General features: G+C 41.4%; 1 protein-coding gene and 1 pseudogene across 1 annotated transcript; one reads left to right on the forward strand and one right to left on the reverse strand.

Moving 5' to 3' along the window:
* The first annotated feature begins 3,183 nt into the window (after positions 1 to 3,183).
* Positions 3,184 to 4,048, forward strand: LOC146372783 (olfactory receptor 4B13-like; annotated as a pseudogene).
* A 5,218-nt stretch (positions 4,049 to 9,266) lies between these two features.
* Positions 9,267 to 10,777, reverse strand: LOC146372784 (olfactory receptor 6E1-like). The gene is made up of 3 exons (XM_084951571.1): positions 10,114 to 10,777; positions 9,887 to 10,026; positions 9,267 to 9,302 (listed from the first exon to the last, which is right to left on the reverse strand). The coding sequence occupies exons 1-3, from the start codon at positions 10,775 to 10,777 to the stop codon at positions 9,267 to 9,269; spliced, it is 840 nt and encodes a 279-aa protein (XP_084807697.1).
* Positions 10,778 to 14,279: the final 3,502 nt, after the last annotated feature.

Below are 14,279 nucleotides of genomic sequence, written 5' to 3' on the forward strand. Positions count from 1 at the left end.
TGAATTTATTTTCTCAAAATATCACAAACAACACACGGCAGTTAGTGCTAAACATTCACTGGTAAAACACAACATTACTGCCAACTTACAGACTGTGCTGGCTTAAGAGGCAGCATAGGCAGGCACAGGAGTAGCAAACTGTCCTTCTCCCGTTAGACAGGAAGTAATGAGGAGTAGCACTTCCGGTAGAATGTCAAAATAAAATGAACAGTGTGCGAGAAACGAATAAAGATTGCATGAACTTATATAACACTACATAACATGAGTGGTAACTCTTAAGGAGCCAGAACAGCCATAATATAAATATATTACAAAATATATATTAGCAATGATATAGATATAGTATGTACAGGCTCTAGTGAGTGTACAAGCTATGTACAGGATATGAACAGGATATAAATATGAAAACTATACAGATCTATAACTATACAGTCCTCAAGAAGAAGAGGCGCTGGTGAGCCTTCTTGACCAGCTTGGAGCAGTTGGTCGTCCAGATGAGATCCTCGGAGATGTGGACTCCCAGGAACTTGAAGCTGCTCACACGCTCCACAGCCGTTCCCTTAATGTGGATGGGTGGATGTGGGTCAGCATTCCTCCTGTAGTCCACGATGAGCTCCTTGGTCTTCTCGGTGTTAAGCAGCAGGTTGTTTGTGTCGCACCACTCAGCCAGATGATCCAACTCCTCTCTGTAGGCGGCCTCATCGTTGTCACTGATGATGCTAATCACCGTGGTGTCATTTGCAAACTTAATGATGGTGTTGGAACCATCAGCAGGTCTGCAGTCGTGGGTGAAGGGGGAGTAGAGGAAAGGGCTCATCACACAGCCTTGTGGTACACCGGTGTTCATTGTGATTGTAGATGAGCAGCGGTTATGCAGCTGGACATGTTGGGGACGGTTGATCAGGAAGTCCAGTAACCATTTGCAGATGAGGGAACTGATTCAATTCAATTCAATTTTATTTATATAGCGCCAAATCACAACAAAAGTCGCCTCAAGGCGCTTCATAGATACAGAGAAAAACCCAACAATCATATGACCCCCTATGAGCAAGCACTTTGGCGACAGTGGGAAGGAAAAACTCCCTTTTAACAGGAAGAAACCTCCAGCAGAACCAGGCTCAGGGAGGGGCGGCCATCTGCTGCGACCGGTTGGGGTGAGAGAAGGAAGACAGGATAAAGACATGCTGTGGAAGAGAGACAGAGGTTAATAACAGATATGATTCAATGCAGAGAGGTCTATTAATACATAGTGAGTGAGAAAGGTGACTGGAAAGGAAAAACTCAATGCATCATGGGAATCCCCCGGCAGCCTACGTCTATTGCAGCATAACTAAGGGAGGATTCAGGGTCACCTGGTCCAGCCCTAACTATATGCTTTAGCAAAAAGGAAAGTTTTAAGCCTAATCTTAAAAGTAGAGATAGTTTCTGTCTCCCGAATCCAAACTGGAAGCTGGTTCCACAGAAGAGGGGCCTGAAAACTGAAGGCTCTGCCTCCCATTCTACTTTTAAATACTCTAGGAACAACAAGTAGGCCTGCAGAGCGAGAGCGAAGTGCTCTAATAGGGTGATATGGTACTACAAGGTCATTAAGATAAGATGGGGCCTGATTATTTAAGACCTTGTATGTGAGGAGCAGGATTTTGAATTCAATTCTGGACTTAACAGGAAGCCAATGAAGGGAAGCCAAAACAGGACAAATATGCTCTCTCTTTCTAGTCCCTGTCAGGACTCTTGCTGCAGCATTTTGGATTAGCTGAAGGCTTTTCAGTGAGTTTTTTGGACATCCTGATAATAATGAATTACAGTAGTCCAGCCTGGAAGTAATAAATGCATGAACTAGTTTTTCAGCGTCACTCTGAGACAGGATATTTCTAATTTTAGAGATGTTGCGCAAATGGAAGAAAGCAGTCTTACATATTTGTTTAATATGTGCGTTGAAGGACATGTCCTGGTCAAAAATGACTCCAAGGTTCCTCACAGCGTTACTGGAGGCCAAGGTAATGCCATCCAGAGTATGAATCTGGTTAGATACCATATTTCTAAGATTTTCAGGGCCGAGTACAATAACCTCAGTTTTATCTGAATTAAGAAGCAGAAAGTTAGCGGCCATCCAGGTCTTTATGTCTTTAAGACATTCCTGCAGTTTAACTCATTGGTGTGTGTTATCTGGCTTCATGGACAGATAGAGCTGGGTGTCATCTGCATAGCAGTGAAAATGTATGCTATGTCTTCTAATGATGCTGCCTAAGGGAAGCATGTATAATGTAAACAGAATTGGTCCTAGCACTGAACCCTGTGGAACTCCATAATTAACCTCAGTGTGTGAAGAGGACTCTCCATTTACATGCACAAATTGGAGTCTATTAGATAGATATGATACAAACCACTGCAGTGCAGTACCTGTAATACCTAATAACTGATGCCCAGGTCTGTCAGTTTCCTGATGAGTTGTGAGGGGAGGATTGTATTGAACGCTGAACTGAAGTCTATAAACAGCATTCTGGCGTAGGTGTTGTTGTTGTCCAGGTGTGAGAGGACAGAGTGCAGTGCGATGGAGACTGCATCCTCTGTGCTCCTGTTCTGACGGTATGCGAATTGGTGGGGGTCCAGGGTGGGGGGGAGACAGGATTTGAAGTGTGCTAGGACCAGCTGCTCTAAGCACTTAGTGATGATGGGGGTGAGTGCTACTGGGCGGTAGTCGTTGAGGCTAGATGGGTTGGAGTTTTGGGTATGGGGACGATGGAGGTGGATTTGAAGCAGGCTGGACAGGTTGAATATGTCTGTGAGCACTCCTGCAAGCTCCCCAGAACACGCCCCCCCCCCACACACACACACACACACACACACACACCTCTCTACAGGCAGCTTTTTAAGAAGCTGCCTGTAGAGTTTAAGCTCACTTGGGACAGGAGCCACAGCACAGCAGGCTAATGATCAAAACCACACAACATCACAAATCTTTTGTGACTTATTTCTGAACTAACCTTTATTTACTTTTTAAGCTGAAAATGAAACTCTTCAGTGTTATTACACTCACTTATCTTCCTTTGTAGTTGATATTTAGGTTGTATGATGGCCCATTTCACTCCAACTTTGAACATATTTAATTTTTCACTTCTATAACAAAAGATAGTTTAATAATTTTTTAGATGAACCAGTCAATTGTTCTAAATCCAAAGAACAATGATGATAAACACCACACAGGTCTCCTTTTTCACCCTTACTGGCTATTTTGACACAGGACGTGTAACTAACTTGTGCTTCATTGTTATTCTTGCTTTATATATTTTCATTGTAGGTTCCAATGTCCTGCTGATTGTGGTTATCTGTGTGAACAGAAGCTTACATGAACCTATGTACATGTTTCTGTGCAGCCTGTTTGTGAATGAGCTGTATGGTAGTACAGGGCTGTTTCCGTCCCTCCTGGTTCAGATCCTCTCTGATGTTCACTCTGTTTCTACCGGTATCTGTTTCCTGCAGGTTTTCTGTGTTCATATATATGGGGCTGTAGAATATTTAAATTTAGCCATCATGTCTTACGACAGGTACCTCGCTATCTGCTGTCCTCTGCAATACAACACACATATGACATCAAAAAAAATCGGCATACTTATAGCTGCAACGTGGTTCTATCCTTGTTTTGCAATGGCTCCCTTGTTATATTTGACCTCACGTTTGCAGCTGTGTGGAAACACAATTTATAAAGTATACTGTGACACACACTCTGTTGTGAAGTTGGCATGCTCAGACACCACTGTGATCAACTTGTATGGCCTCCTTGCTACTTTTAGCACAATCTTTGGTGCTTTGCTTTTCATTCTTTACACCTACATGAAGATTCTGCTGGTTTGTTTTTCTGGTTCTGATCAGACGAGACAGAAAGCTGTCAGTACCTGCACGCCTCACCTGGCTTCCATATTGAACTTTTCCTTTGGAGCGAGCTTTGAAATTTTACAGAGCAGATTTAATATGAAAAATGTGCCAAACATGCTGCGCATATTTTTATCATTATATTTTCTTACATGCCAGCCGCTCTTCAATCCTGTGATGTACGGCCTGAAAATGACCAAAATCCGCAACATCTGTAAAAGTCTGATAACAAACATAAAATAGCTGTGTGTACTTTGTCATCCCAGTTTACCCATTAATGTACATTTAGTTGTGCGTAATGCATGTTCCATGTCTGTACTTTAGTATACGAGACAGCATTGCAATCAGTATTTTACTTGTCCTGATCATTTTTAGCACACTGAATGAAGTTAGATCTTCACGGCAATCTTTGAGAAAATGTATCGTACTATGAAAAATCTGATTTCTGAGTAACTTGGACATAGCGTTACTCCACAGGATTTAAATGTGCAAAAGTATCTTTGAAGAGTTTGAACTTTAAGCCACAGTCAGTCGAAATTCAAAAAGAGGAAATTCAAGGCTATCATTATCCTCATAGGAGAGACTTAGCAACAAACTCTAAAATACAAACATAAAGTAAATTGCTGTTTGCTCATCATGTTTTGACTGACAATTAGTAGTAAACATGCGAGGTGTTAGTTGCCTAGGTAACCTTATCATTTGTTTATCAACTTTATCATGTGCTAACCAGCAGTATCCTTTACTCCCACTGGTAGCTACTTTAAACACTCAACTCACAACTCACATTTAAGTCTGTGGTTACATCACTGCTAGTCTCATCCTGAATGTTCACTCTTTAATCTCTCAACATCCACTAGTGTCACTCTTAAGTGTCTGCTTAATAGGGAAAATTTACAAAAGTAGATGATATTACATTTTCAAATGTTAGAAGATTTTCTATTGGGGTGTTTAAAAAATGGTAATAAAATTCTCAGAAGGGTTTCCAGTCACCTGGTGGATGTAAAGACGAACCTTGAGTAATTCCTAAGAAGATAAGGCCTCCCTCTTGCCCACTGTTCATAGATCCAGCTTTAAGAGAGATCTGAAAAGCACTGGTGTCCATGGCAGTGCTGTATGGAGAAAGCAATGTCTCTGGACAAAGAACACTGTCTGCCCTCTGCCCATCTGCAGTGTGCTAAAGATTATGTGCAGGAGCTATTGTGAGAATGTTTAATAGATGGATGAGCTCACAGATAATAATATATATTATATTATTATTATTATATCATATAATATCACATCATCTTCCCCAATAAATGTCTAAGTGTGCATGCTTTCATTCAGTTCTTTGCTTCTGTTTTTGTCTATTTCAAGACTGGTGGAAATGTTAGAACTCACTTATGATAGAAAGAACATAGAAAGAGGTGCTTGTGTGAATAGGTGTTCATGACTGAATGAGGCAAGTTGTGTAAAGCCCTTTGTGGGCTTAGAGTAGAAAGGGGCTGTATAAGAGCCAGTACATTTACCATTTGAAAGTCAAAGAGTATTTTTGGTCTTACATGTAAAAAAAAATACAGAAAGTCTTACAGGACTCTTTTTTTTAAAAATTGCAGTTAAGCAACTTGCTTTGATATTGCCTAGAGAAAGAAAACTCCTTTGTAAAGCATGATTTTGTCACACACTGTGGAGGAATAAGCTAATTCTTGTAAAAACTCTTTAAAAAAAACTGTGAGTGCAAAGGATTAATGCACAAGAAGATGACTGTAAGGGAAGAGCACCAGAAAGGCTTAATCTGGGACACGTGGACTGTAGGACGAATTTCAGAGACGCAGTCAGTTTGAGACTAAACGCTGTAGGACTAAGCACTGATGTTTCATATGAGCCGGAGGGCTAATTTCCTAGAAAATAGATTTAAAGTGATAACCTTTGCAGACATCCAGACCTTCTGACCCTGTGTGTACCATGAGGCCAGGGTCCCTCCGATCTGGCAGGTAATGGTTCTGCTCAGCCGTGCGTTGCCACAGTACCCTGGTGATATGGCGATATGACCAAAATCTCATATCCCGATATAAGACATCTATCGTCCCGATAACGACATAAATCACAAAAATGTAACATTTTCTGTAAATTCTGTGAATCTCGGGCAGCTCGACTTGCGTGAAGTGTTTCCAGCTGCGCGTCATGTACCTGGAGTCGAGTGTTTTAACTGATGCATGAAACGATACATTTTTAGACATAAGTTGTAACGGCCGCCGTTTTCTTTGTGAGTATTTATTACACGGCGTGCTGTGGGGAAAAGCCTGTTCTAACGTTTGAGTCTAAGGTTTATTTTTTAGCACCTGGCGGCTCTTTTTTACTTCTCATCCGTAAATAATCTGCTCTTTCACGTGATTTAGTTTATTTTGAAAAGTCTCAACAGGATCTTGAGCTTTATTGTGAAAGGTTTATGTGGAACATAAACCAGCGGACACACGGTGGTGCTACCATCGTTGTTGCTAACGACAACGCATAAAAACAGGTGCTTGTCCGTCCATAGTGGTTATATAAAATATAACAGAAAGAGAGAACTTTAAGACATTAACATAGCCACTACAGTGACCATCAAAACCATGAAAAAATATTGCTGTAAACAGTTTATTTTGCGACACCACAAAACAAACGATAGCGTGAAATGAAACAATAGACGTTTTTATATCATCATCCGATATATATCGTTATATCGAACAGCCCTAGCCTGGTGCATTCCCATACTCAGTTAATCTTTTGTAGATGATGGATGGAGGGAAAGCCCAGGTCCTGCTCCACAGCTGGAAACATGAAGTCTGGTACTCGAGGGAGGCTTCAAAAAGACATAGTCTACCCTGGGCACGTGTGTTAGAAGGAGGATTATGGGATAGAGCAGAGAGCTCAAACGAACCTTAGCGCCCAGCGTGCTACAGAAAGTCCTCCACACTTGAGACACCAACTGGGGACCACGATCTGACACCATTTTTAAAGGGAGTTCAAGGAGCACCAAAACATGTTCCACCATAAGATTAGCTGTCTTTGTAGCTGTGGGAATCTTTTTGAATCTTTTTGAAGGAGGTAAACTGGTCACAAAGTCAAGTGTGACGTGAGACCAGGGCCTGTGTGGGACTGTGAGTGGCTGCGGGAGACCACAAGATGGTTGAGCTTGGCTCTTAATTTGGGCACAAGTGGTGCAGGCTGAAACATATTCTCTCACGCTGTCATGGTCCGTGGGAGTACATGGAGGGGGTTTCCTTCTGTGGCTGCTGAGCCATCCCTTCAGGGCTTCAACTGAGCCTCAGCTGCGAGCAATCAGTGGGAGACCTACTTCAGCTGACTCAACCGGCTCCTCCTCGCCAGTTTGTTCAACTCTTCTCGGTGGTAAATGACGTTTCCCTTCATGGTTTTCCTTGTGTGATTTATCTCTTGCAGTAATTCCTGTCTTCCCTTCATTCAGCGGAGTTTCAACCCTGGCTTCACCTTACTTGGGAGACAGTCCCTGTCTCCCAGCCTGCTCGCCCGCCTGCCCTCTTCAGCTTGAGAGCCTCCAGATGCTTTCCACGGACCTCTCTCCCCTCCCCTCAGTGATACTAACCCGGACTGGCACAGTAAGGCGAACTATTCTCCAGTTTCTAAGCTCTAGTTTTCTCTTCCGATTTTAACTACCTCTCCCTCTGTTACAGAATATTCCCTCGGCTCTCTGACCTCTTCCTCGTTCCTGCAACCAGCCTTTTTGGGCCCCCTTGTCACTTTAGACCACCTTTTTTAAATAAATGTCACTGTAAGCATTCCTCGCCCGTGTTTGTCTGCACTTTTGGGTCCACTTTCCTGGACGAACCTGTTGGTTCATGACACACATCTTTATCCACTGAAGGCCACTAGAAATATTTTATTCAATGTCTTTCGTGTTTGGGGGGGGGGGTTATGAGCTCATGGCTGAACTGGCTAAACATGATTGTGTAGAAAGAGGTTCATCAGGAATGCTTAATTACTGAGCAAAGCTTATACTACTACTATTAAAGCTTCATACTAAACTTTTCCTCATTTTTGAACATGTGGCTCAAATGCAGGGCTCTAGACCAACTTTTTGCCAACTTGTTTTTCAACCGCATCACTTAAAACCGCAGTTTTACATGTGCACTTTTCTAGCGCAAAAAAGACGGAAACACAAAGTGCGGACCCGCCGACACATCAGAATCAGTGAGCTGTCGGCTGTCGGCGTGTCCGTGTACAGTCCTTCGGGTGAGAAAGCCGAGAAAGAGAACGCTGATTCTGAGGCGTCGGTCCGCTCTGTGTCTTTGTGTGGAATCCGTTTACCTGCTCTTATTTGCTGTTTGGTGGTTGTTGAAATAGTTTTTGAGCTTTATCGCTTCATTCAAGCTACTCACCTCTCTCTATCCACCTGCACTTTCAACTGGACCACAGCCAATCAGAGAGGTCCCGCCCTTGACTATATCTGATTGGTTTAGACCACGATAGGGGCATAATGTGTGTCTGTTGTTGACCACACGGAGACTTTCAGAGTTGCGGAAACTTTTCCTTTTTTTTTTCTTTACTCAAACAGTTGGTCTCACCGGTGCGAACTAGGATGTTTTTTAGTCGCACCATTGAAAAATTGGTCTCACTCTAGAGCCCTGAAATGTCAAGGTTAGCGGGAAGAAAGGACCCAGGCATCGGTCTCTCTTTTTTTTTTTTTTTTTTTTTTTTTTTTTGCCTGTCCCGTTTGGCTCTTTTGCCATCAGAATTATTGTCTAAAGGCAAAGAAAGATGCCCAACGGATTTACTTTACCAAATTGACCATCCCAGCCTTGCTGTAATGGTCCATTTGATTCACCTTTTATTGTTTATTTTATTTTCACTTGCTGAATACGGGACAGACTTGACTGGGGGAAAGAAGGGGAGAAAGAAAGAGGGAAAGAGAAACAGCTGAGAAGAGGGACAAGGGCAAAAAACAAAAACCAACAGAATGGGCAGAAAAAAAATAAATAAATAAATAAAAAAAATTAAAAAAAATGCATCTATCGATCACCTGGATCACCTGTTGAGAAAGAAAAAAGAAAACAAGCAGAAGAGAACAAGAGTAATAGAATAAACAACATCACAATGATATATGGGAATATGACAGTAAATACTAAATATTAAACATTATTGTGCAGCACATAAGATCAACAGAACACAGTGTGCTTTGAGGTAGGAGCCAAAAAGGGTGTAGTTTGTGGGTGTGATCACTGTCTCTCATCGGCATCGGTCTCTCATTGACTGGACACAGTACGTTTTATTTACAGTGCCCCAAAAACAGTTCTAAATGTGTTAAAGTCCCAATGGTGTTCTCTTCCCCAGATGCCAGTGGTAGTGCAGCTTTACTCATGAAAATCCAACGTGCTTCTTCTCCTCTGACTGCCCACTCCCATTCATTCCCATTCATTTCCTATGGCGATCACTTTTGACTGGGAACACCACAGGTGTAACAAAGTTGATTAAATCACTCAAAATTCACTGAAAGAGGTGCTGATCACTTTTATATGTTCAAGTGCATAGTGTGGAGGATGTCATAAGGCCTTGGGGCAATCAGATGTAAAACACAATATTTATGAGTGTTTTAAGTTGTAAATTAACACGACAGGAAGGATTAAAGGAGAAAACGTACATTTTAATATAGGTTTAAAATATATTTTGATGAACTCAGGAGTCATTTTGTAAAAATATATCTTTTAAAAATGTGTCACCAGGACTGTGAAAAAAATGCTTTTAAATTTTGTTGACCCTATAAACAATTTAAAGTTATACACAGAAGTTTCATACAGCTTTACTTTAGTACAATAAATTCTGAGTTTGTATTAACAAAACTAAATCAGGTTGGAGTTCAGTATGAGTAAATATACTTATAGCACTTATAATAGTATATTATATACTATTATACACTATATACTTAAACAGTTAGATAAAATGGTCCAATAACATAAAGAAAAATCTCAAAATGTATTAGTTCATACTAACAAATTGTATGTGTTATAAGATTTTTACATGTTACACGGATTTTGGAGAGATTCAGTCCATACATTAAAGGGTTGAAGAGTGGTGGGCATGTCAGAAAGTAAAGTGATAGAAATATCCTCAACATATTTGGTGAACTGTTCATGTTAAATCTGCTCTGCAGTATTTCAAAGCAGGCTCCAAAGGAGAAGTTGAGCAGAGAAGCGAGGTGAGGCGTGCAGGTGCTGACGGCTTTCTGTCGAGTCTGTTTGGATCCAGAAAAACAGACTTTCAGGATCCTCGTGTAGGTGTACAGGATTACAATTAAAGGCCCAAAGACTGACAAGGCACTAACAGTGAGTCCATAGATGTTATTCAGTGTGGTGTCAGAGCAGGCCAGCTTCACGATGGAATGGTTGTCACAGTACACTTTGTTTATAATGTTTCCACACCGTTTTAAAGGAACGATCAAAGGCAGTGTCAGGAAATTCACAAGAAGTGGTGGTGACCATACCGCTACAATGAGTTTAGTAACTTTGTTAGATGTCATCAGTTCGTTGTATTGCAGAGGACAACAGATAGCAAGATACCTGTCATACGACATGACTGCTAAGTTTAAAAACTCTATACTTCCATAAGAGTAGACAGAGAAAACCTGCAGGAAGCAGAGAGGAGCAGAAACAGTGTGAACATCAGAGAGGATCTGAAGCAGGAGGAACGGAAACAGCCCTGTACTACCATACAGCTCATTCACAAACAGGCTGCACAGAAACATGTACATAGGTTCATGTAAGCTTCTGTTCACACAGATAACCACAATCAGCAGGAGGTTAGATCCAAATATAAACACATACAGAGACATGACAATAGTAAAATATAAGTACCTGAAAGTCCCACCGTCAAAGTAGGCACCAAGTATGAAATCTGAAAGCTGTGTGGAATTTTTCATGAGCCTTGTTTTCATTCAGTTACTACTGTTCACACGAAAAAACAGTTCTTTGCATTTTGGTGTTGACTTGACTGGAAGCTGTGAGGCAGCTCTTTCAAACTTGTGTTTGTTTTGCATGACGTAGAACTAAAATTTGAAGCCCAATTTGAAACAACAACCAGTTACAACTTACAACTCAAAGCCTGAAACGTTCAGTGAGTCTGAGTCAGCTTCAGCCTGCTGGAGCCGCTGAAACTCTGCTTAGGCTTCTTTAAAACGTTTAGAAGACGCCCACAGCAGTGTGACCTCATTATGAAAGGTCACACTGGTTAATATTCATGTCTTATTATTGTCAGACAAACAAACAAATAAATGCAGAATGTTGCATGGTCGTTGTCATGCATTTTACTGTGCTTTCCTAAAAATATTTTTTAGTGGTTCATAGTAGGACTGCAGTTATTGATTATTTTAGTAATTGATTGATTTAAAAAAAATACAGGTCTTTCAAAATTAACTGCTCATTTGTCAAAAAGAAACAAAACAAACCATTTGGATTCACGCGTCATTATTAGATTCAATTTTTTAAATAAAACATTTTCTTAAATGCAAAAATATATAAATACTTTCATGTAGGGTCTAATAAGATAAGATAAATGTGCAGCCTAGACTAAGGCATAACAAATGAATCTTTACTCTGTGTTCTTACATGTGTGCATGCGTGTTTAAATGTGTGCCTGAATAAATGAGTTTGAGTCTGTTCGTGTCCTTTAAAGGAGAATGTGATGGCTGCAATGAAGAAAAGCGAGCGTGTCAGCATTTTGAAGTTTGCCCTGTGCTTTGATGCTGAAAACAAATGTTATGATGGTGTATATCTTCATTAATATCAACAATAATTCTGTTTCCAACCTAAAATCCCTCAGGTCAGTGACTCAGAGTTTTACTGGCCCGTGTACATTTTTAATGGCTTTATTAGATTTTGAAAAAAGCTTTAATTTTTATATTTTTAAATATTACCACAATTTAATTTAGATACTATTTAATAGAATTTCACCTTCAATCTAAAAAAAAATGTTGAAAGAAATATGGTCTAGTACACCGCATGCCCCCCTTTAGGCTCCCCCTTGATGGCTTCCATGTAAAATTGGACAGCATCCTTCAGGCTTCATTAGGCTGTGTAATTTAAACATGCATCAGACTAAGTTATCAATGCATTCGTGTATTTTAATACTACGGAGCCCCGCAGGGGACTTGGGAGAAAAAAAAATTAAGACGGACTTTTGCGAGATCTCGCAAAACAAACTCGGGATCTCGCAAAACTTTTGCGAGATCTCGCAAAACAATCTCGGGATCTCGCAAAACTTTTCGGAGATCTCGCAAAACAAACTCGGGATCTCGCAAAACTTTTCGGAGATCTCACAAAAGTTGAATTCCAACAATGGCGGCAGCTACTTAGTTGTAATATTACTCTTTCTGGGTCACAAAATACACTTTTAAGATATTTTGAGGCGTGAATGTAGTTGTGTAAATGTCAGATACCTGCTCGGTTTACAAGACATCACATATTTGCAAAAGTGCTCCGACGTTTTCGGAGATCTGACACCCACTAGCTCGAAGCTAATGGGAGGTCGAGACCTACTACAGCCGGGAGGAACACCGCTTTCCCGGCACATCGTGCCTTGACCTCCCGGTCGGCTTCGAGCTGGCGGCCTACGAAGAATGCGGCTAAAACTTTTGCGAGATCCCGAGTTTGTTTTGCGAGATCTCGCAAAAGTCCGTCTTAATTTTTTTTTCTCCCATGTCCCCTGCGGGGCTCCGTATGATACAACTTCTGGAGCTTTACTGCAGATTATTTGTAAAATGAACAGCGGTGGATGGAGCAGCTACAGAGTTCGCTTTTCTTCATGTCAGAGTTTGTTGATCAGGGGCTTTGTTGATGGACTCACACAAGCTTTTACCCAGTAAAGATTTTAATGGTGATCACAGGGACTGTGACTGTTTTCTTTCACTCAACCAGTAACAGCTCCGCCTCTTTACTCGTCATGGTGCATAAACAGACTTCGCCTCAACGTTAAACTGTGCCAGTGTCACCATCACTGCTGTTGTTGTGTACTCAGTCTTTTTGTTAAAAACTGGGGGGTGTGGGCTCAATATTGTCAGACTTTCTATTCACACACTGCTCCCGAATAAGTTTGTATTGCAGGTCTGTTTTTAGTTGCAAATGTGGGTGAAATGCTAGTGTATGAGTCTCCATTTGACTGCCGTGTTCCATGTGCGCTATGTGCGTTTCCCCAGTTAGACATGTCTCCATGTCTCATTTGGTACTCTTGTCTCTGTGATTCAAGTTCACTCTGTCTTCCCTGTGTGCTGTGTCTCCTTGTTTAGTTGGTTTCTCTGTGCCTGTCTTGTATTTCCTGTTTTACTTTGAAGGTCTTGTGTCCTGGGTTTTCAGTTTTGCTTCCTCCTCACTTTGTTACACCAGATTAGTCCTAGCTGTGTTTCTCTCCTGCTTCCTATTCCCTCATTACTGAGTGGTGTGTATATAAGGCCTGTGTTTTCCTCTGTCCGTTGTAATTTTCCCAGTTTCCTAATTTTAGTTCCATGTTTCTAGTTTTGGTTAGCACTTTTATATTTGGCTCTTGCATGTGCAGCAATAAAGCTGCCTCTTTGAGTTTACTTTTCTGTTTATGAGCCTGCATTTGGGTCCTACATCATGCCTGCCATAGCACCAAACATGACAAGAGGACTCTCCATTTACATGAACCAATCGGAGTCTATTAGACAGATATGATGCAAACCACTGCCACTTTTCACCCTGCTGATATTCTCTGGGTCTGTCCAGATCCCCTCAGCAGACACCAAGTGACCCAAATACTGAACCTCCTTTCGCACAGGCTGGCACTTAGTAGGCTTTAACTTCAAGCCATGCTCTCGAAGCCGATCGAACACCAGCTGCAGTCTTTCCAGATACTCATCAAAGGTTTTGGAGAATGTGATGAGGTCATCAAGATAGATTAGAAGGTGGGTGAAGTTCAGATTGCCAAAGCAGCAGGTCATGAGTCTCTGAAAGGAGGAGGGAGCATTCTGCAGTCCAAAGGGCATACGATTTGCTTCAAACAGCCCCATAGGGGTGCTGAATGCCGTCTTCTGTTTGTCATGCTCCGCCACCTCTACCTGCCAATAACCAAATGTGAGGTCAAGGGTGGAGAAGTATCTTGCCTGCCCTAGAGCCTCCAGGGCTTCCTCTATTCTGGGGAGAGGAAAATCATCTCTCATGCTGCAGGAGTTCTTTTCTGAAAAGTCCACAATACTTTCGCCTTGGCCAGATACGTGTGAGGCTTGATAGTGATAGCATGCTGGGAAAGGTTCATCACTCTTACCGGGCACATCCTTTACAATACAATACAACTTTATTTGTATAGCACATTTAAAACCAGAGGTAGCCAAAGTGCTTGACATAATCCAATAAAACAGAAGTAAAGTACAAAAACAGATAAGCTAGTGTAACCCCCCTCAGTCTCTATGT

Source organism: Perissodus microlepis, chromosome 14 (genome assembly GCF_051167445.1).
Source record: "Perissodus microlepis isolate ML-2025 ecotype Zambia chromosome 14, ASM5116744v1, whole genome shotgun sequence".
Taxonomy (NCBI): Eukaryota; Metazoa; Chordata; class Actinopteri; order Cichliformes; family Cichlidae; genus Perissodus; species Perissodus microlepis.

Bases quoted from the DNA above. Each gene is read 5' to 3' on its own strand.
- LOC146372784 (XM_084951571.1), bottom strand. From the start codon at position 10,777: ATGAAAAATTCCACACAGCTTTCAGATTTCATACTTGGTGCCTACTTT. The intron at 10,027-10,113 runs GTTTTTCTGGAT...TCTCCTTTGGAG, and splicing joins CACGAGGATCCTGAAAGTCT to CCTGCTTTGAAATACTGCAG. The intron at 9,303-9,886 runs GTAACATGTAAA...TGGTGTTCCCAG, and splicing joins TGAATCTCTCCAAAATCCGT to TCAAAAGTGATCGCCATAGG.